The sequence below is a fragment of the Antennarius striatus genome, chromosome 13 (genome assembly GCF_040054535.1).
Source record: "Antennarius striatus isolate MH-2024 chromosome 13, ASM4005453v1, whole genome shotgun sequence".
Lineage (NCBI taxonomy): Eukaryota > Metazoa > Chordata > Actinopteri > Lophiiformes > Antennariidae > Antennarius > Antennarius striatus.
The window spans coordinates 5,346,132-5,367,541 of NC_090788.1; the positions used below are offsets into that span (position 1 = coordinate 5,346,132).

General features: G+C 42.0%; 1 protein-coding gene across 1 annotated transcript; it reads left to right on the forward strand.

Annotated features, from left to right (window-relative positions):
- Positions 1-3,312: 3,312 nt before the first annotated feature.
- On the forward strand, positions 3,313-20,866 carry tecta (tectorin alpha). Its single transcript, XM_068331533.1, has 23 exons — positions 3,313-3,376; positions 3,501-3,640; positions 3,755-4,042; positions 4,671-4,808; positions 4,947-5,112; positions 5,202-5,614; positions 5,816-6,386; positions 6,480-7,090; positions 7,493-8,063; positions 9,452-10,080; positions 10,744-11,401; positions 12,026-12,225; positions 12,671-13,051; positions 14,539-14,825; positions 14,910-15,190; positions 15,468-15,578; positions 16,112-16,314; positions 16,794-16,957; positions 17,087-17,335; positions 17,940-18,102; positions 18,194-18,278; positions 18,505-18,624; positions 19,922-20,866. The coding sequence occupies exons 1-23, from the start codon at positions 3,313-3,315 to the stop codon at positions 20,020-20,022; spliced, it is 6,594 nt and encodes a 2,197-aa protein (XP_068187634.1). The 3' UTR covers positions 20,023-20,866.
- The last annotated feature ends 544 nt before the right edge of the window (positions 20,867-21,410 follow it).

Genomic DNA, 21,410 nt, shown 5'->3' on the forward strand with positions numbered 1-21,410 from the left:
ATAAAAGAAGGCTCCACAGAGAGACTCAGTGCTGCTTAATGGGAGCCCAGGGCCTGCCCTCAGTCCAGGAGCCTTTCACACATCTCTTGCTCCCTGCCTCTCCAATTACTTCCACTGTCCTGCCGCAACAAAGACCCAACTGACTGCCCTCTCCTTCCCAGACCCTATCAGCAGGGATCCACCTGAGATTTCCCCTTGTTATCTCTCTGGCATCTATGGAAATTAAATGTCCTGTATAACCTTGTAAATGAGTCTTTTCCTAATTAAAAAAGGGCTTCACATAGTACACCAAGTGACTCATGTTAATGCTGTAACTCTACCTACCACAGAACTTGAAAAGCAAAGTTTCCACCTGTGTTTTTTGTCCATAAATGCCCTAGAGTGAGAGTGTACTATGCTTAGTTTGTGTGCTCAGGTGTGCTGAACTTTATCTGCACTGAGGGAACCTTGGTAACGTTTTTAACTACCAACGAGGCCCAATCCAAACCTTGATATATTAAGCCCATTCAAATGTAATTACTCCGGTTACAGCTTTTCCAACAGACTTTCCATCACAGGAATATTTTATTACCATTTCAAACATTACAGGTGTTAAAGACAGATCCTGCCCCGAAGACTTCATCCTGTCTGTTTTATCTTGTGATTTTAGTCTGGAAGTAGGGATATGATTTTTCCTCTTCCCTGACCTCCTTCCTCTACCTCTTCAATATTCCTTGATTTCCACTCCCTCTCTTCCTCAGATACCAATGCTGTCCCTCCCCTCAGCTACCCTCTCCTACCCCCGTCCCCAAAAACTGATCTCAGATTAAGTTGAACACTATCCCAGGTGAGGCTTGCTCCTGCTTCTTTAGGCAAATCTCCTTCCACCGCTTCAGCCGTTGCTTTTCAGCCTCCACTATTCTCCTCAAAGGACATCACCATTTAAACACCCAACACAAGCCTTTGGATTGTTTTTCCTTTTGCTGGTAATCCTGTGGGTCTGGAATTTGGCAAGGAGGCTGCTTAGACATCCTGCCCTCCACATACCTTGTTCTCTTCTTTTCATCACATCAGCAACTATCACCTCCACTGTTTCATTTCACCAACACCTCTCCCTGGATGGTCCTCAGCTAGATGAGACACAACTGTGTGGAGGTTGCCAGGTCAGAAGTTTGAGGTGCTAGATGTTCATCTTCTGAAGACAGGTGAGTACATCACTTCCTCCTACCACTTTTCATCAGTAAGTTCTTTATTTTTGACCTGTAAAAATATATATATATATATAAGATATGTTACCAGGTTTGTGTTTTATTGATGCAGCAAACATGCACACCTGCATGTCAGATACATGGAGTTTGTTTAGGAACTATCAATATTTTTTGTTGTTGTTGCTGGGAATGACAGTGTTAGTCTGAAATGACTGTTAATATTGAATATAAATGATCTAAGATTATAGCCAAAATTTCAAGGTTATCCCAATCAGGCTTGTTGCTGCCTCACTATACAATAAATACAGCATACATACAGGAGAGAAGAGGATGCAGAAGACAGGGTTAGATGGAGGCAACTGATTCGCTGTGGTGACCCCTGAGGAGAAGAAGAAGATACAGGTTGTTTTTGGACCAGGCCCCAAATGGTCAACTTTGACCAAAGGCTAATCAGAGTCAGAATCAACAATTTAAAAATATATATGAAGACTTCATTTTGAAAATAGTGATTTCAATTACATTACAATTATGTGATTTCTTTTTTCACCTGTCTTCAGGCAGTATGTGTTGAAAGGTTGACAATGGACCTAACAGACCTCTCTCAGTAGGGCTCATTAACCTTGGTGCACCTGAACATAATTTATCATTAGAGTTTTGAGAGGTGTCTAATTGGCCTCACATACCTCATCCATCATCAGAAATATCAGTATTGTGTGTAGCCAGAATAGAGAACATGTAGTTTGGAAATGTACACATGTATTCGTAATTAAAAAGTTTCCTTTTGTTCAACAAAACACAAACTTTTACTGTTTTCAACAGTGGCCTGACTTGAGGTCAATATGTAACTCCTATGATCCTCATTGTGCAGAGATGCTAAAATTATATATGACTATATATATATATATATATATATATATATATATATATATATATATATATATATATATATATATATATATATGTATATGTATATGTACTTTGTGTGAGTTAATGATTTTGAGAAACCCAAATATCACAGTTAATCATCCAAAAGGAGCTAAATATTGACAAAGCAGTGCTTGTAGCAAATTACCAGAAGCTGAAATAATGCAGACCCTCACACAGCTAAAGACAATCTAACTGTCCTCATTGATTTTAAAAACTATTGAAGCACATCTACATTTTATTTTTTATGAAATAGCCATGTTTAAGAAACTGTAATGGTTCCTTTTCAATGATTTTCTGTTTTTATTGATTGATTAATTGATTGATTTATATTGATTGACTGATTTTTTTTATTTTTTTTTATTTTTGGTGAGAAACAGGTGAGAATGCAGATTGAGAACTTAACCGCATCCCCACAAGGTGACCCGAAAGGACCTGTGTCTCCTATATGGGATGTGACATAAAGACCCATTAATGTTATATTCACTATAACTTTTCAAAGGTTCTTTCTAGTCCATTAAATACTTAGCTTTAAATGCTACATGGTGGCTGTAAAATGTGTCATCTTGGCTATAAATTCTACTTTGTCAGTGGGAACCTTGCCAAGTCATGTACCGAACAGCCCCAAAGGGCCACAGCAGGGACCTGAGCGATTCAAACCTACTCACTCAAAGCCATTAGTGCCCAGTGTTGATGCTCCTGTCTCTTTAGCCAACAAGGCATGAATTGCTCCCAAACACAAGAGGTAATTAGGTCCTAACAGCCTCGCTGCTTCAGACATAGAGATGCTGAAGGGCCAGTCTGGTCACCTGCAGGGATTAAAGGCACTGAGTTCCGTCGTCCGGTGCTGCTGCTCACATGGGACTGTAAGGCAAATGTGATCCTGACACATTGTTCCGGCATTCATAATAGGGCCTTTTCAGGGTTTCTCAGGGGAGACCTGGGAGCCTGATCTTAAAGAAGTGGTGTGACGTGGTTTTTGATGGCTTTCTCTTCTCTCTACTTTTCTATAATGGTCTTGTTTATAAGAAGTCGCCCCATGACTCATATCTGATGGCATTTTGTTTAGCTTTAAGGCAATAATGTGATGGTTGCTCACGTGGGGTTGCTCAATGTAAAAAGTTGTGGAGGAGTATTGATAAAACTAAGCAAGCTGCTGATGCCATTTCTCATCTCATGATCATCTTCTCTTGTGTTTAGGATGGTCAGGCCAGGCTGTCCAGTCATTCTGCTCCACCTCATCGGTGTCTTTGTGCAAACACGAGGTATTACTCACACAAATATTAAAGGAAAGGGCAAAAAACAGCATCCATTTTAGTTCTTATGTTTGTTTTTTGTAGTTGAATTAAAATAAAAGTAAAGAGTTTTTATGAATTATTCTCTTTTTAGGTAGTAATCAGGATATCTTGTACCCATATGGACCCAGTCACAGGGATCTAGAGACCCCAAAGATGGATGATGGAAGTTCTCCTGAAATTACTTTACTCATTAATTTCGTCTTTTTCAATGTTCCCTACCGTTCAATCTATGTAAGCTCTCAACTTTTATTACTGCACAAAAAGGCATAGCATGTCAATATTGAAGAAATTTAATGAAGAAAATATAAAAACCTGAAATTGTATTCCTGTCCTTGCTGTTCACAGGTTAACAACAATGGTGTGATCAGCTTCAATGTACAGGTTAGCCAGTTCACACCAGAAGCGTTTCCACTGAGTGACAGTAGATCATTCATCGCTCCACTTTGGGCAGATGTTCACAATGGCATCCGTGGAGATGTGTACTACAGAGAATCCACCGATCCTGAAATTCTGGAAAGGGCAACACAAGATGTCAGAAAGTACTTCAAGAACATTCAGACCTTCACAGCCACATGGGTTTTTATTGCAACATGGCACCAAGTCACTTTCTATGGAGGCAGTCAGACAACCCCGGTAAAGATTAAATGTTTTGTTTTAGGATGATAGTGTTTGTTAATCCTCAGTTTTCTAAGGAATATTTGCGAAAGTGAGAGTTTTGAGAGAGAGAGGGAGAGTTTTGACATGATTAGCCTACCTTAGCAGAAAGCTAAGTAAGTTGCTAATTTTGGTTGCTTTAAAAATATTTACCAAGCTGTTACATTTCATGTCTTTTGCACATTTTAACATTTTTAACTTAGCATGACTTTGTCCTCCTTGAGATGTAACTCGAATTCCTCTGCTTCTCATCTTTGAGCTAAACTAGGTAGGTAAGTATCCTAAACCTACCTCACTAGTAGCCCAGTAAGCCTTTTTGGTGATTTGTTTTTTGTATTTCAGTTTTTCTCTTACATACATACAATGAAATAGTGATAGATTCAAAGAGAAGATTCAGGACTTTTTTTCTGCTTTTTCCCTCCCCAACTTGGACATCAGTTGTGCATAAAGTACCTGATAGATCACCATGAAACTGAGTGATATGCTGGAGCATGTACTGACTATCTAATACTTTTAATTTAATTTGGGGTTTATGAATGTATGTGATCTGCTGAGGATCCTGTTTTCTCTTTGTAAATCTTTTTTAATCATTTGATTTGATTGAAAGGTGAACACGTTCCAAACTGTACTAATCTCAGATGGTACGGCATTCTTCAGTATGTTCAATTATGGAGAAATCACATGGAGCACGGGAACAGCCAGTGGTGGAGACCCTTTAACAGGACTGGGTGGGACAACAGCTCAGGTATTCTCACAATGTCCTTTGGATCATTTCACAATGTCTTATGGACTTTTTGTGACAACAATGGTTGTCACAAAAATGGTGAGAAAATAATACAGGAAACATTTCACCTCACATCCCTCACACCTTTCCCCTTTCCAGTCAGGTTTCAATGGTGGAGACATTGGTCACTTCTTCAACCTGCCAGGATCTCGGTCAAACGATGTTGTGAATATTGAACAGACAACCAATGTCAATGTTCCTGGGCGATGGCTCTTTCGAGTCGATACCGAATTGATAGATCCCGCCAATGGCTGCAGCTATAATGGCAAGTTCAAACAGGTGTATCTGTTGCTAAGAAGCCACAAGTTGCAGAGCTCCAGTTAAAATTCCTCTTGTTTCCTACATCCTCTGCAGGGCGGTACTATAGACGTGGGGAAATCTTCTGGTTGTCTGATCAGTGTTCACAGCGATGCCGCTGCCTTGACGTTGACAATGAGGTGCATTGCCTGGAGGCTCCATGTGGGCAGCTGGAGACCTGCGAACAACAGGAGGGGGCCTTTTACTGCCAGCCGATCCGCACCAGCACTTGTGTGGTCTTCGGAGACCCCCATTACCACACCTTTGATGGCTTCCTCTATCACTTCCAAGGAACTTGTTCCTACCTGCTGGCTCGGCCCTGCTGGGAGGTTGCTGGACTACCTTACTTCAGTGTGGAGGCAAAAAATGAGAACCGTGGAGCCACCTCTGTGTCTTGGCTTAGAGATGTTACAGTGGAGGTGTATGGTCATCGAGTCATGTTACCCAAAGGCAGTTTTGGAAGAGTCCAGGTGACAATCTAACAGGCCTTGATGTAGGAAAATACTGTTTGGCACACATTTTTTGGTTGCAGTTCCATTTGGGAGAGGGATTTGGGTTGGGCATCACAAATTAGCTCCTGGATGTGCCTTTATTGCTTTTGTCACAATACTCAAAATCAAGCGTACAACACAAAACAAAAGAACACATTTGTCTTCTATTCATTTCTGTAGGTGGACGGTCTGAGGAAGACTTTACCAGTCCAGCTCCAGCTTGGTGCTATCAGGGTATACCAGTCTGGAGTTGCTGTTGCTTTAGAGACAGACTTTGGACTCTTGGTAACCTATGATGGCCAACACTACGCATCTATTTCCCTGCCGAGTTCGTACTTCAACAATACTTGTGGCCTCTGTGGTAACTATAATGATGACCCTGCTGATGATCCAGTGCTTCCTGATGGCTCTCTTGCAGAGAGCGTAGTCGAGTTAGGAGGCAGCTGGCGAGCAGAGGACACAGACTGGAGGTGTTCAGATGGTTGCACCCAAAACTGCACTGTGTGTGACCCTCTTACAGAAGCTTTCTACTTCCGCTCAGACTACTGTGGTCTCATCAACAAAACCGATGGCCCTTTTAGGGATTGTAGAGCTGTGGTGGACCCTACAGCCTTTGTGTATAGCTGTGTATATGACATGTGCAGCAACAGGGATAACATTACCACACTCTGCCAGGCCATACAGGCCTATGCCTTGGCATGCCAGGCCCTTGGCGTCACAATAAGAGCTTGGAGATCACGCACTTTCTGCGGTGAGATTCACTGTATTGAGTTGGCAAAGACTGTTCAACTTAACTTAAGATCTTTGTGTAACATACTGTATCTCTTCTCCTATTGGTTCTCAGCTTTGTCATGTCCAGAGTTCAGTCACTATGAAGTGTGCACAAGTGCCTGCCCGGCCTCCTGCTCGGACCTCACCGCTCCACTATATTGTGCTCACCCTTGCACTGAAGGCTGTCAGTGTGACGAAGGCTACGTTCTCAGCGGCAGCCATTGTGTACAGTTTGAAGACTGTGGCTGTGAGCATAACGGCCTCTACTACCCTCTTAATAACACTTTCTGGGCAGGTCCCACTGGCGAAGAAGGTGAATGTACCCTCCACTGCAACTGTGGGCCTGCTGGGGAAGTCTCCTGTTTCAATGAGTCCTGTAAGGAGGGTGAAGTGTGTGTAGCGGAGGTAGGGTTGCTCGGTTGCTACCCACAAAGGGAGGGAGTGTGCTCAGTCACCCAGAACTCAGTGACATCCACCTTTGATGGCACCTCTCTGCTGTTCCCAGCTGACAGTTCGTACTACCTTCTGAAGCTGTGTGGTCCAATACCAGCTAACGGCTCAATGGTGGAAGTAAAGATAGGCAGGCAGCTGATGAACAAAGGGCCCTCCTGGAAAAGGCCAGTGGTGGTGATAGTGGCTAATCTAGAAGCTCAGATGGGAGGAACAGATTTCGATACAGTAAAGGTGAGTTTTTTCACCCATAAAGCACAAACCTTTTTATTCCCCACCACAAATAAAGTAAGGGAGGGGATAAATGAATGGGTTTCATTCATCCCATCCATCGGTTAGTCCACTCCATCCATCATGTTCACTTCCAGAGCATAATTAAAAACTGTTTTCCATTTCTTTTCATGAGCGGGGTCTTTTACATTTTAGGAAGCGGTTTTGTCTCTGTTTCATTTCATTTCAATGGTTTGTTTTGTCTCATTTTGTTGAGATCTTTTTTAGATGAGGGTGAAAAATTCAAAAACTATTGAATATTAATGAGTACAATGTGAATAATTTTTCTTCAATGAATTGTATCCTTGGCGTATTCCATGCTTTCTGTCATCTGTTTTCAGCTGCTGACATCTTTATTCATTTTAGGTGAACGGTGAACCTGTGGGCCTCCCCTATGTCCATCCGATGGAAACAATGATGATCTACAGAGCGCCTGGCAACGCTACGGTGGTAGAGTCTCACGGTCTGCTGCGAGTCCACTACACACGCCAGGGTTTCCTCAACATCTCCCTCTCCACCCTTTTCTACAACGTAACTTGTGGGCTATGTGGCCTCTTCAATGGCAACTCCACTGATGACCTTCGCCTTCCAAATGGACGTTTGGCGGAGTCTACTGAGCAGTTCACAGAGGTCTGGCAGTCTATTGCTGATGACCTCACCTGTAATGGGGATTGCGATGACCTCTATCGAATGTGCACAGGCCTGCGTGTCTACCAGAGTCCATGGATGTGTGGAAATATCAATGACCCGGGAAACAGTACATTTCTGGCATGCCATACAGTGGTCAACCCCTCCCCATTCTTTAGGAACTGCTTGTATAACATGTGTGTAAAGGAGGGGAATCGTTCCGCCTTGTGTTCATCACTGCAAGCTTACGCCACTGCCTGTCAAGATGCTCAAGTAGGCCTTGCTTCCTGGAGGAGCACTACCAACTGCCGTAAGTAGATTTATCTTAATAATAAAGGAACAGGCTGATATTTTGGTGGAGAATTAAATAAAAACATCATCAGTGTTAGGAGGAACGGTGGCCTTGCAGCAAGAAGGTTCAGGGTTTGATTCCTTTCTTTGCAGTTTGTATGTTCTCCCCATGTCTGTGTGAGTTTATTCCGATTTGCCGGTTTCTTCCCACCTCCAAAAACATACAATTTAGGTGAACTGAGCACTCCAAATTGTCCGTAGGTGAGAGTGTGTGCGTAAGTGGTTGTTTGTCTTTTGTATGGCCCTGCAATGCGCTGGCACTGCATCTAGAGCATACCCCGCATTTTGCTCATAGCCAGCTGGAATATGATGGGAAACACCTGTGACCCCTAAGGCAGAATGGTGGCTAAAAATAAGACAATTACAATGATCTTGTCTCCAAAAAGATGGACGAATGGCTGGATGGATGGTTGACACTCAGGCCCCGTCCACACGATGCCGCAATTTTTTGAAAACGCATCGTAAACGATTCGCATCCACACGACAGCATTTTCAAAAAAATCTCCGTCCACACGTAAACGCATCAGTGAGTTTATCAACACGTGTATAAGCAGAACAACTCCGAGAACGACAGGAGAGACTGTCCACATGACAACGCAGACCCAGCGTTTTCAAAAAAATCCACCTTGGTTGCATTTTTGTTCCGGATATCTACGTTGCCGTGTAGACGGAAGGCGTAACTGCAACAAAAAAGTTGCGTTTTCAAAAAGTTCCGTCATCGTGTGGATGGGGCCTCAGAATGATGTCTAATGATGATCAGACTATGCATAGAATTTGGAATTACACTTATTATATGAATTAATAGTACTTCAAAAGATAATTTTCTTTCATTTTTTTGTCACAACGGCAAATTTCCATTGAGACCTATAATTTAATGCATTTGGATCATATTCTAATCTATTCCATAGTGGGAAAGAATCCTCCAAAAAACATCTATTCAGAATTTCTGAGCAACAAGCAACAAAACTAATAAAAGCAACATTGTTGGTGAAGGTTGTAAAGTATCTTGTATTTTGTGACAATTATTCATCTTTGAAGCAGATTTTAACAGAAATATTCTAGTGAGAAAGGAAATCCTTGTTATATCATCTTTAACCAATACAAGTTATAAAAGAAGTATCAACGTGAAGTAAAGTTGTGAATTATGTCGCAGCGCTGCTTTCAAAACAAATTTTTACACTTTGCCACATATTTGGTCTCCAATGGGATCCAATATATTAGTGGTACGTTCAAGCAGTCTCAATCCAACCCTACATATTACATTATCTGTAAAATTCTATCTGTTATTGTGTGGAGTAGCTTTTCTGTTTCTCACTTGCTGTTTCTTGCCTCCGTCTTTTGCCCCAGCTCTTCCCTGTCCAATGAACAGTCATTTTGAAGAGTGCACCAGTGCTTGCCCTCTAACCTGCACCAACTTGGATGAACCCGTGGAGCCGTGCCCTCTGCCGTGCCAGGAGGGATGTCAGTGCGAGGAAGGCTTTGCGTTGCTCGATGGCCTGTGTGTGGCACGCCACGATTGCGGCTGCATGAGCCACGGGCGCCACCTGGCAACAAATCAAACTTTCTGGACAGACTGGGAGTGCAGGGAGCGTTGCTACTGCAATGGAACTGACAACAGTGTATACTGTCAGCTTGCACCCTGTCAGCTTGAGGAGTACTGTCAGGAGACTGATGGCTTGTATTTCTGTCAAGCACGAACCGAGACCCTTTGTGTGGCAGCTGGTTATGGACATTTTCTGCCATTTGGTGGTAAACCGTTTGAGCTGCAGAGCTCTTGTCCTCTTAGGATGGCCACCAGCTACTGTGGGACAGAGAACAATGACCCCACGGCTATTAGTGGAACTTCTCCGCAATTTAAATTGTCTGCACGTAATGAGGAAAGGGACACGAGCCAAGCTATTTGGGTCCGGGGGTTTGTGCTGGAGGTCTACGAATATGAGATTGAAGTTTCTAGAAGCTACAAAAACACTGTCACGGTGAGTGCACAGACAAGAATAACAGTAAATGAATCAAAGTCATGATGACATGTTGTCAGTGAATACTTGAAATGTGGTTTACAACAATGTTCAAATCATAACACACAAAGGTCAAAGGTTGTTGTTTCTGTGAGGATATTTTTTATGATCAAGCCGATAGAATAACCAGGCAGAGAGTGAATTTCTTTTGATTGGCTCAAAGTGGATCTAATTTCAATGGTCATCTTTTATCAAGTTGGATTTGGCTCAGACAAAACTCCGGGCCTGATCGACATTTGGACCAGGTTCACAAACCCACTAAAAGATCTGAGAAATGACACACATAACACAAATTGCACACACACGCACAGACACACACACACACACACACACACACACACACACACACACACACACACACACACACACACACACTTTTTCTCTTTCTCTCTGTTTCAGCTGCTCCGCTAAAATTAAAGTATATGAGAGCGACATAGAAACTCTTTCAGTGAGTCTTAATGATATAAATTCAAAACCTGGTTTTCCTCACATACTATAAAAAACAGGCATTGAGCTGGATTAGAATCAGTGACTTGGTGTAAAAAAATTGCTTCTGTAGGAATGTGTTTTTTTGTCCCATAAGACCCGTTCTTACTAGAACAGTTTTATTGAATCTCTCTCCAGGTGAATAAGGAGCGTTTGTACCTTCCTCTGAAACTGGGTTCAGCAAAGATCAACATCTTCACCATGGGGATGCAGCTGATACTGGAGACAGATTTTGGCCTCAAAGTGGCCTTCGATTGGAACACCCTCCTGCTGCTGACTTTGCCACGTGACCTCTACAGCTCTTCCTGTGGCCTCTGCCACGGCGTCCCCTTATTCCCACCCACCCTTACCTCCACTGACTGGGGCATGGACTGGGCAGAGAGGGACACCTTCTGCCAAGTAGGATGTGGGGACTCCTGCCCACACTGTGGCCTTGAAGACAAAAGCGCACATAATGATGAACCTCTTATTGTGGGCGATGCCAACGCGAACATTGGTGCTGTTGATGATGCAAACGGAGCGAACACCGGCATACGTTTCCACATTGGAGATGGACTCTACGTGTTTGTGGACCCTGAGGCAGTGAGGATGTGTGGGCTGCTGATGGATCGTGGAGGTGTGTTTGCACGTTGCCACAGTAAGGTGGCACCATCATTCTTTTACCAAAGCTGCTTGCAGGACGCTTGTTTGGACCAAGGATCTCAGGATACAATCTGTAATTGGCTGCAGATATACGCTGGCACATGTCAGACCCAAGGAGTGCCTGTTACGGGCTGGAGGAGTGATACTCCATGTGGTGAGTGCAAATCTTATGTCAGTTTCATCAAAGCAAAGATAGTTTCACAATTGTTTGACCAGGTTGTTTGCAAATCTTCCTCCACTTCTTAAAAATGGAACAAATTGTGATCTCGACCACATTGTTTGAAGGCTATTTTCAAGGTCGTATCCTGGGTGGAACTAGTGGGTGGCGCTGTTGCTTCACAGCCAGAAGGGCCTGGGTTAACAAGTCCACCTGTGGACCTGGGAATATTTCAGTGAAGTCTGCATGTTGTCCTCATTTCTGCACGAGAGCTGTTTTCTACTTCTCTGATTTTGCTGCAGAACTACTGCTAGCCTCTTTGATTTTCTTTCATTTCTGTGTTTTGGGTCACACCTAGAATCCACCGCCTTGTCGAATCGACTCAGTCCGTTTATACAGTCTGCAGTTTTTGCAAGAATTGTGGAAAAAGAGTGAGATGAGTGATCATGAGTGGGAATCTCATGGGCACTGAGTACTTGGGGTGTCAAATGTGTGCCAAACTATAAAGTCCTTACTTAATCCACTTCTACTTTTTACCTCAGAGAACCCTTAAATATGACATGTGACCCATGTGTTCACAACGATGGTTTGCTAATTCTTTACTGGTCTGTCTGCTTCCAGTCCAGACCTGTCCCCCCAACAGCCATTATTCCAGCTGTGTGTCGGTCTGCCCGCCCCAGTGTGCGCCAGCCCGCGGCCAGAGGGACTGTAACCAGGACTGTGTGGAGGGCTGCCAGTGCGACCAGGGCTACGTACTCAATGGGAAGAGCTGCATCCTGCCTCAAAACTGCGGCTGCTACACTGATGGCAAGTACTTTGAGGTCAGTCTCAAATCAAGCATTACATTAGATAAATGTATGGTGCTCATCAGGACAATCATATAATAAAGCTGATATTTCTAAACACTAAACCAGGCTTAGAGGTAGAGTGGAAACATTAGAAATTTTGCAAGAAACAGCTACGAAATATGTTCGAAGTTTGAGCTCCTTTGGCTCATTATTCCATTTATTAACAGTGAAATGTAGTTTTCAGATTCAGTCTAAAAAATAAAGTTTCCTTTTGTCCTCCTTTGCAAAGGATAAATGAGTTTCTGGCTGCAAACCACAAGACAAGCAGTGACTAGACACTAACATAGTCTTAGTCAAAAAATTAAATTGTGAAAATTTTACACAATATTTCTGCTTCAATAAACTATGATAATGTATAAAATACTTTCTGTCAATCACATCATCAGTGATTTAACTGGAGCCTTTTCCTTCACTTCAGCCCAAACAGCTGTTTTGGAACAGTGACTGCACCAAACGCTGCCAGTGCATCGGACGCAACCTGATCCAGTGTGACCCCAGACGCTGTAAGGCAGAGGAAGAGTGCACCCTACGATACGGCGTCCGGGGCTGCTTCGCACGGCGCTCCCAGCACTGCGTTGCGTCCGGAGGTGGAGTTTTCAGGACCTTCGATGGGGCATCACTGCGGCTGCCAGCCTCCTGTTCCTTTGTCTTGTCCACAAACTGTCACAAGCTGCCCGACCTCTCTTTCCAGCTCATTGCTAACTTTGATAAATGGAGCACACCCAACCTCACCACCATTTCACACGTCTACCTTTATATCAATGAGGAGAACATACTCATCTCTGGCAGCACAGTCAAGGTGAGAAAAATACTGGCATTTGTAGGACTTTAAGCTCAATTACTTTATAATTAGTCTGGAATGGATCAGTTCTTTTTTGGAAACAAACTCCAGTCAACTTCAGAAATGGACACATTTAACCTTAAACAGTCTATCTGTCACGACCATATATTTCTGATTATTCTTTTTCTCGAGATCAATACAACTTAGATTTGTAGGGTTTTTTTAACCTAAAACAACCAAAGGCAAACAAACAGTGAACACAGCTGTCAAGTAGGCCTTTGCAGCTTTTGCTGAATAATAAGCAGACAGCTTTAAGCAAAGAGGAGGTTTTGGTTATATCTTCTTTCAAATGCTGCATAGACTCACTTTGATGGAGTTATTATCTTGATTTTATATAGCCGGCTTAACTTCCTGTTGGCTGTGTCTGCCAGCTTGCCTTCAAAGATGCCTTTATGAAACCTTCAAGACACCGAATAACAGATTTAATCCAAATATCCCTTTACTTGCCTGAAGACTTGAAAATATTCTCGTAGTCCAGTTGATCAATTGCCACTATTTGTTTAAAGAGCTCTTCTAATTCATCCTTTGAACAGGCAGCTAATGACCGGCATATTGCATTCAACTTTGGCTCGTGATGAGTCTTCCTGAACAGAGTGAGCTCTTTTTTAAACCGCCTGGAGAGAACAGTGAGAAGGGGTTCAGGTCAGATTCACCAGAACTCTGAGACATTACAGGATCATCTCAAAATTGTAATGTTTGCTTTGAAATGCCTTCTTTCTTATCGGTTATATCCTGTTCTTCTTTGACTACTCCCTCTACTTTCATCACTGAGGAAATCGGTTACATCGAGCTCCTCTATCTCCATAATGAGTTCACATGTGTGTGATCATAAACACACAAGATCCCATTAGTGTAATATCCTTGACTTACAATTCTGAGCCCACACACCATTAAAGGTTAAGAGTCTCACGTGCGGCAAGCCCACTGGCAATAATTGGTACCTCAATGACATTTAGTGTCATGACGAGCTCTTCAGTGTCCGTAAAATATGCTCATTTAATTCTCCTGATACCATCATTGGTGATAAACGTGACCTGATCGCAGGTTTCAGAGATGGGACGACCTGGAGTCTCATTAACCCCAAAACACAAGTTCACTTTTGTCAAATCTGCAGTGGAATGGGTTCACTTTAATCATTATTAAAATTTAACTAGTACTTTTGCACCATTCTAGATAATGTATTTCATAAAAATAATTATCCAAAGCCAATAATGTGCCATTTTCATATTAAATGATGATATATATACATATATCCTATTACTTGATACTGAAAAAAAAAGCCTTTTTTTTTTAATCACTTTTAGTCACAACAGGAATTAAAATCCTACAGTGTTTACATTATGATGAGAGCAGAAAAGCAGAAAATGAATTTAATTAAAGGGTTTTGTGATATTGGGAATGTGTGTTTTAATTTGTCAACATTGCTGTCTCCTCTATGGTCACAGGTCAACGGCACACCGGTATCGGTGCCGTTTCTCACCGGACTGATGACACGTCTGTCCACATCTGAAGGTTTCATTGTTATCGACACACCCCAGGACATCCAGGTTCGCTACAACCACTTCAACACCCTCAGCATCACCATGGGTCAGCGTCTTCAGAACAAGGTGTGTGGCCTCTGTGGGAATTTCAATGGCGACCCCAGCGATGATTACATCACCTCCAGGGGAAAGCCAGCTGTCAGTGCCCTGGAGCTGGCCCAGAGCTGGAAGACCAACGGTATGCAGAACAGGTGGGTGAGGCTTAAAGATGCATTTAAATAAATGGAGATCATACCCACAATATAAAATTCAAATGCCATTTATAATTTCTCTAGTTGTGATGAAACTCAGTACGTGGCTCTGGCTCAGTCCTGCGACAACACCGCTGTGGTGGCCCTCCAAGGGGAAGACGCCTGTCAGAAGCTCACCCAGTTGAAGGGTTTCTTCCAGCCGTGCCATGGCCTCCTGGATCCTCGACCCTTCTACCAGTCCTGTTACCTGGACGGCTGTTACAATCACCGCAAGGCTCAGGTGTGCGGCTCCCTGGCGGCTTACGCTGAGGCCTGCCGCTCCCTGGGAACCCTCACCACCAAGTGGATCGCCCAAGAGAACTGCTGTAAGGGCGCCGCCACAGCTACAAGCATAAGCCTTAGGTTCCCTGGGCTGCCAGTCACATTCTTAAATATGCTCTGCTGATTATATATCCATTATGGAAGAATGTAGCTCTGCAACATCTGCATGTGATGTCAGTCAAGATCGGCTTTCACGCACCTTCACCGATGAATGACATTGCCCATAATGTAGTTGGTTTGACAGCATCCTGAATGTGCGTTCTAATTAAACGGAGTAGTAATTTGTGTGACAGCTAACATTGTGTGTGGACCTGTCTTTAGCAGAATGGATCTATGACCCCTGTGCAGGAGAGATTTGCACAAACTTCACTTGTGAGCTGGAGAACGGAGGCGACCTGTGTGGCTGCCCAGAGTTACCCACCAGCATTGGAGGTGAGGTTCCAACATGTATTACCCCTAAAGTGTTGTATTAGTTATTTAGCTCTGAAATTTATGCCAAGTGCATTTTGGTGTCATTCAGTGATGCTTCTTAGATTTTATGGTGCATGAAAACACTGAAATCTGTAATACACCGTATGGCTTAATGTGATTGTGCTTTCAGATTTCATGATGCATTCAAGGGCATCCCACACATTCAGAACCTATATGTGATGGTACTTAAATGTAATATACTGTAATTTTGCAAAAAGACATGACATACATCTTGACAACAATCAATAATCAATCGAAGTTATACTCAATCAAACCAAAACAAACACATACCATACAAACTACCAATGAAAGAATTAAAATAACCAGAAAATGAAATACAGATATTCATATAAATAGTAATAATAATATTATTATTATTATAATAATAATACTAATAATAATAATAATAATAATAATAATAATAATAATAATAATAATAATAATAATAATAAAGTAATAATAATAATACACTGCTTCCTCTGTGTCTCTGGCAGCAGATGATGACATCATCCAGGCGGAGGTGATCTGTAAACATGCTCAGATGGAGGTTTCCATCTCCAAGTGTAAACTCTTCCAGCTGGGCTTTGAACGAGAGGACGTCAGGATCAATGATGAACACTGCTCGGGCATCGAAGGAGAGGACTTCATCTCCTTCCGCATCAACAACACCAAGGGCCACTGTGGATCCATCGTACAGGTCAGGTTCCTTTCATACTGGCTTTTTCGACAAACCAGTTTAATGAGTGAATTCTGGAATTCTCCCAAACTTCTTTGAACACTGGGCTTTTAAGAATGCCATTCGAAAGTTTGGTTCAGCAAATTTCTTTATAATTTTAGAAGTCCTGCTCAAAATAATACCTCTATCCTTGATACTCTGCCTCCAATCTAAGCCAAGAAAAACGCCGTGATTTAAATTTGCTGCATTAAAATATAAATGGAAAAAATGGCTGAAAAATGTATTTCCTTACATGTCCCTAGTAGAAAGCTGGGACGTCTTCATAGCTACGGGAAAATGAGGGGAACTGCTTTGTATTCCAACATGTTACCCTTATCCATATAGTCCTACACTTCTTCTAATTACGTTCTCATTCTAACTCATCTTACTAAAGACACTGTTGGTTTTATCTGATGCCGTTCCAATAGCCTGACTTCCCATCTCTGTTTCTGCTCTGGCAGTCGAATGGCACCCACATCATGTACAAGAACACCGTGTGGATAGAGAGCGTGAACAACACAGGGAATGTCATCACCAGAGACAAGACCATTAATGTGGAGTTTTCCTGCGCCTACGAACTGGACCTGAAGATCTCCCTGGAGACGGTCCTCAAGCCCATGCTGAGGTTGGATTATAGTAGAATTTTGCACTCTGGAAAAGTATTTTGTTGCACATAAACCAACTGAATAGAAAAGACAATACAATTACGTCTGTAAGTCAAATAAGGCATCAAATAAAACTTATTTTTCTTTAGTGTGATCAACCTCACTTTACCGACCCAGGAGGGGAACTTCATTACCAAGATGGCGCTCTACAAGAACTCCTCATACCGCCATCCTTACAGGGAGGGGGAGGTGGTCCTCAGCACACGAGACATCCTCTTCGTGGGGGTGTTTGTGGAGGGGGCGGATGAAAACCAACTCATCCTCATTGTGAACATGTGCTGGGCCACGCCGTCCCGCTACAGCAGCGACCGACTCCGTTACATCATCATCGAGAGAGGGTAGGCGAGGAAACGTCACCGGCGTCTATGTAATCCATGAAATTATTACTTTGGTGTCAAGAACACAACACAGCTTAAAATTAGTTTTGTGTGTCGTGGATTTTTAAAAAAAAAATTTTCTCATTAATGGCTAATGCCAGGAACAACTTTTCTTAACATTTCAAGGAATTTGGAATTTTTCAACTTTTCTCAGAGTTCATTAAAAATAGCCAAACCAATTTTCACAGACATTCATGGAGGGGCAAAAACCCATTAAAATTTGTGTATGTGTGTGCGTGCGTGTGAGTGTGTGTGTGTGTGTGTGTGTGTGTGTGTGTGTGTGTGTGTGTGTGTGTGTGTGTGTGTGTGTGTGTGTGTGTGTGTGTGTGTGTGTGTGTGTGTGTGAATGAAGGTGGATGTAGGTAATTGATCTTCTTATCTAATACAATTAACCTGACTGCATTGCTATTAAAAATTCTTTCAACCTAAGTTCTACACCAGAACTGAACATAGCAGCAGCTGCTTTCATGGAGGTGGTGGTGGCTGATGGATAACTGCATAAAATATACCCCAAATCAACCTCCACACCCATTAACACCTCTCGTGTGCGTCTGCCTCACTCTAGGTGTCCTAACATTAAGGATAACACCATCGGCATGGCGGAGAACGGCGTGTCGCTCACCTGCCGCTTCCACGTCACCGTTTTCAAATTCATAGGGGATTACGATGAGGTCCACCTCCACTGCGATGTTTCCCTGTGTGACTCCGAAACAAACGCCTGCAAAGTGGTGAGAACCTGGAGAAAAAAACCTTCATCCCAATTAAAAGCATTGATCAAATATCAGCCGCTGTGTTAATGGAAATACTCTATTCAATCAGAACTGTCCACACAAGAGGAGGATGTACTCAGAGGAAGGGGAGCATAAACAGCACATACTGACTGTTGGACCAATCAGAAGGAGAGGTGAGTGAGGTATCAGATTTTAAGCTGACCTACCTTGTTTTGTTTTGTTTTGTTTTTTCTCTGATTAGAAATATAAAATCACATTTAACCCATTTCAGAATGTCCAGAAGGATTTAAGGTGTAAATGTTCCTGTTCTTGTTCAGTAAAATCACTAAATAGTTCAACCAAAACCCTTTCAAGCATTTTCCAGAGGATTTCCATGACTCTTTGTGTCTTCTCCTTTAGAATCAGACTGGTGCGAGGAGGACAATGGAGGCTGTGAACAAATCTGCACCAGTAGGACAACTGGGCCCATCTGCAGCTGCGTGACTGGGATGCTCCAAAGAGATGGGAAAAGCTGCCGCGGTAAGAAGCAGACATCAGTAGATGTGCATGAAACATGCAAGGCATGAAGAGATTTTCAGTTATAATTGTTTAAATTTGATTACATTTTTTGCCAACAAATAGATTTAATTTACATAAATTATCAGAAAAATGCTTCCAGTCTGATGATCTCAGACCCGGAGAGGCTAATTTTCAGGGAGTTTTTTCTTCATCTTCTTGGCTTGTTCCTGTTCACTATCAGTGTTTTATATTTGTCATTTTACTAAGTGGAAAAAAAAAAATCTAAAAACTTGTATCAAGCTACCTCTTAATGCCACACATGTTTCATGGTCCAGAAACACAACAACTGAATGAAAACTGGTGTCATCGACTGTTTGTCAAAAAATCGGGTCATAAATCACAAATTAGTCGCTGCAGGTTCTAATTTTTTTTTTCAATTGACCCATTTCTGCAATCAAAGGACAAACTGTTTCAAATGTGTTAAGTGTTTCTCAATTAAATGCACTTTGGATTATAGAGAATGTTGCCAAGGTTCTTGCCATGCTTCATTTTCACACATGGTACACAGAGATATTTCATATTCAGAGTTAATTAAACTCTTCTTCTCCACTGGTAAGTCTATACTGGTACCAGCCAGAGAAAATAATCTCCTTAAATTTAATTTATTGAAGTGGTTCTGACCCATTTTCACTCAACAGTTCATCGTTTATTCACATGCTGTTTAAATAATGCTGCTCGATGGGAGCACCCAATTTAGCTTATGGTTAGATATGGACATGACACAAAAGTAACCCTAACAGCCAATCACATTGTCTCTTGTGATTGTTCTGCTAAAGTACTGTTGTGATCTGAGCTGCTTTACATGGAGCCATTTATCAGCTGTGAGCTAATGTAGCTGCCAGAGTCTAAAATTAGACCCTGACGCTGATATTCTGTACAGAGAACAGAACGCTTTGTGATAAATGTTTGGGAGGAAGATAAATAATGGCGATAGTGGTTAGATGTCAACGCCATCCATGCACAGTATGTGACCTATATTTCTCTATATGTGATGCTGAAGCATGTTTTTTTATTATTATTTATTTTCCCTGAATATAAAAGTATTGATTAGGGCAGTAATCCACTGCCTCATAATTGGCACCATATCTGGAAGATGTTGTCGCATGAGATGACGGCCCAACTTCATTGATGCACAGTCCGAAACTGTTTTTAAAATCTGTTTGGTGTATCTTGATAGATATTATTGATTATATTTTCTTTGTGAATTTCCTCTATGTGGGATCAATAAAGTTTACCTTATTTTCTCTTTTCATCCTAGCGGCGAGCGCTGGCTATTACCCGGCAGCTGTTACGTCTCTGCTGTCCGTTTGCACGGTGATCTCTGTGTTGCTGCCTCGAACCCACAACCCCCTCTCATAATGCCTCACACGCAAAGGACGGAGATAAAGGATAAAGTTGAAAAGCGGAAAAGACTTGAAGATGCACAAGTGTCAGCATTGATTAGCCGGTAGAATGTCTGTGTATCTAGGCAGAATAAACTACATTCATCTGAGGTAACTAAAGGAGAAACTAGGTCATCTTCTAAGATATGTGGACATTTCATCCCTGCGTACATCCTCACCCCCACCTCCTCACACATCAGACCGCCGCATCGCATTCCACTGTGGCCTTATGGTGCGGTTCCTCCATCTTTGCTTATGCCACAAATTTCAGAAATGTACTAATAGCATAAATATTGGGTTTAAGGTCTATTAAAGTTATTTACACAAAGAAATTATTGGATATGAACTTCATTCATTGTGCAAAACATGGCTTAGATCCTCCTGATTTGTTGGACAGTAGATCTGTTGGATCCAGAGCAGAGATAATCGATCCACTTCTTCTATAATCAACAGTGTTTTTTTATTCCAACAAAATCAGCTTGGAAGGCAGTAAAAAAAAGACAATGAGTCACATAAGAGAAGAGTCTGAGTCAAAGCAGAGATCATGACTAAAGTATTTATGCACGAGGTGAAATAAACACTCGTATGCTTTTAACTCATAGACCAGGTTCAGTTGTGCCATTAAACTATTTAATGTCTTTCTTAATCAGTTAACGGGACTGCGACACTCCTGCCAATAATATCGACTGATCAATGTCTATGAACAACAGTTTTTAGGGTGGAAACTGTTGTTCATAAAGGACTGTCAATAGTATGAAGTTCCTGCTCCATTTTTTCTGTATGGCACCTTATGGCAATAAATGTTTTCCACAGGTGGCCGTGTTTTTCTACTTTCTGTGTACAAATGTACAGTCCTTGTCAGTTTGGTGGAAAATGTCATGACCTTTTTTTTAAATAATCAGTTCCTTTGTTGATAAAAACATGATCAGAAGATGTTTCATTCTTGGAGAGAAGCACAACTGTGACCTTTAATTAAAGACAAAGTTCTCAAAGCTGTTGTGAGTCACGTGTCTTTGTGTGCAGCCATTAAAAATCACTTTATCAGAAAAAAGAAAAACCTTATTTAACAGGTAAGGGTGATTAAGGACTGCCCTGATTAAAATATGTGTACATGTAATGTATGTTTATGCAACAGGTGGCGTGATTTTGCAACATCACCTTAGAGAAACATGTTTCTAGGTTTGAATCCAGTCCAGAGGATTGTCTGTGCAGGGGTTGCATGTGTTTGCATGTGTGCCATTCTATTATTTTATGAGCCTGTAATCGGTTCATCTGGACTGAAGATTGTGAGTAAATAACCATCGATAAGACGAACCACTTCAAGGCCATAATCAGTTTATTTGATGTTTTTTTTTGTCATCCAGA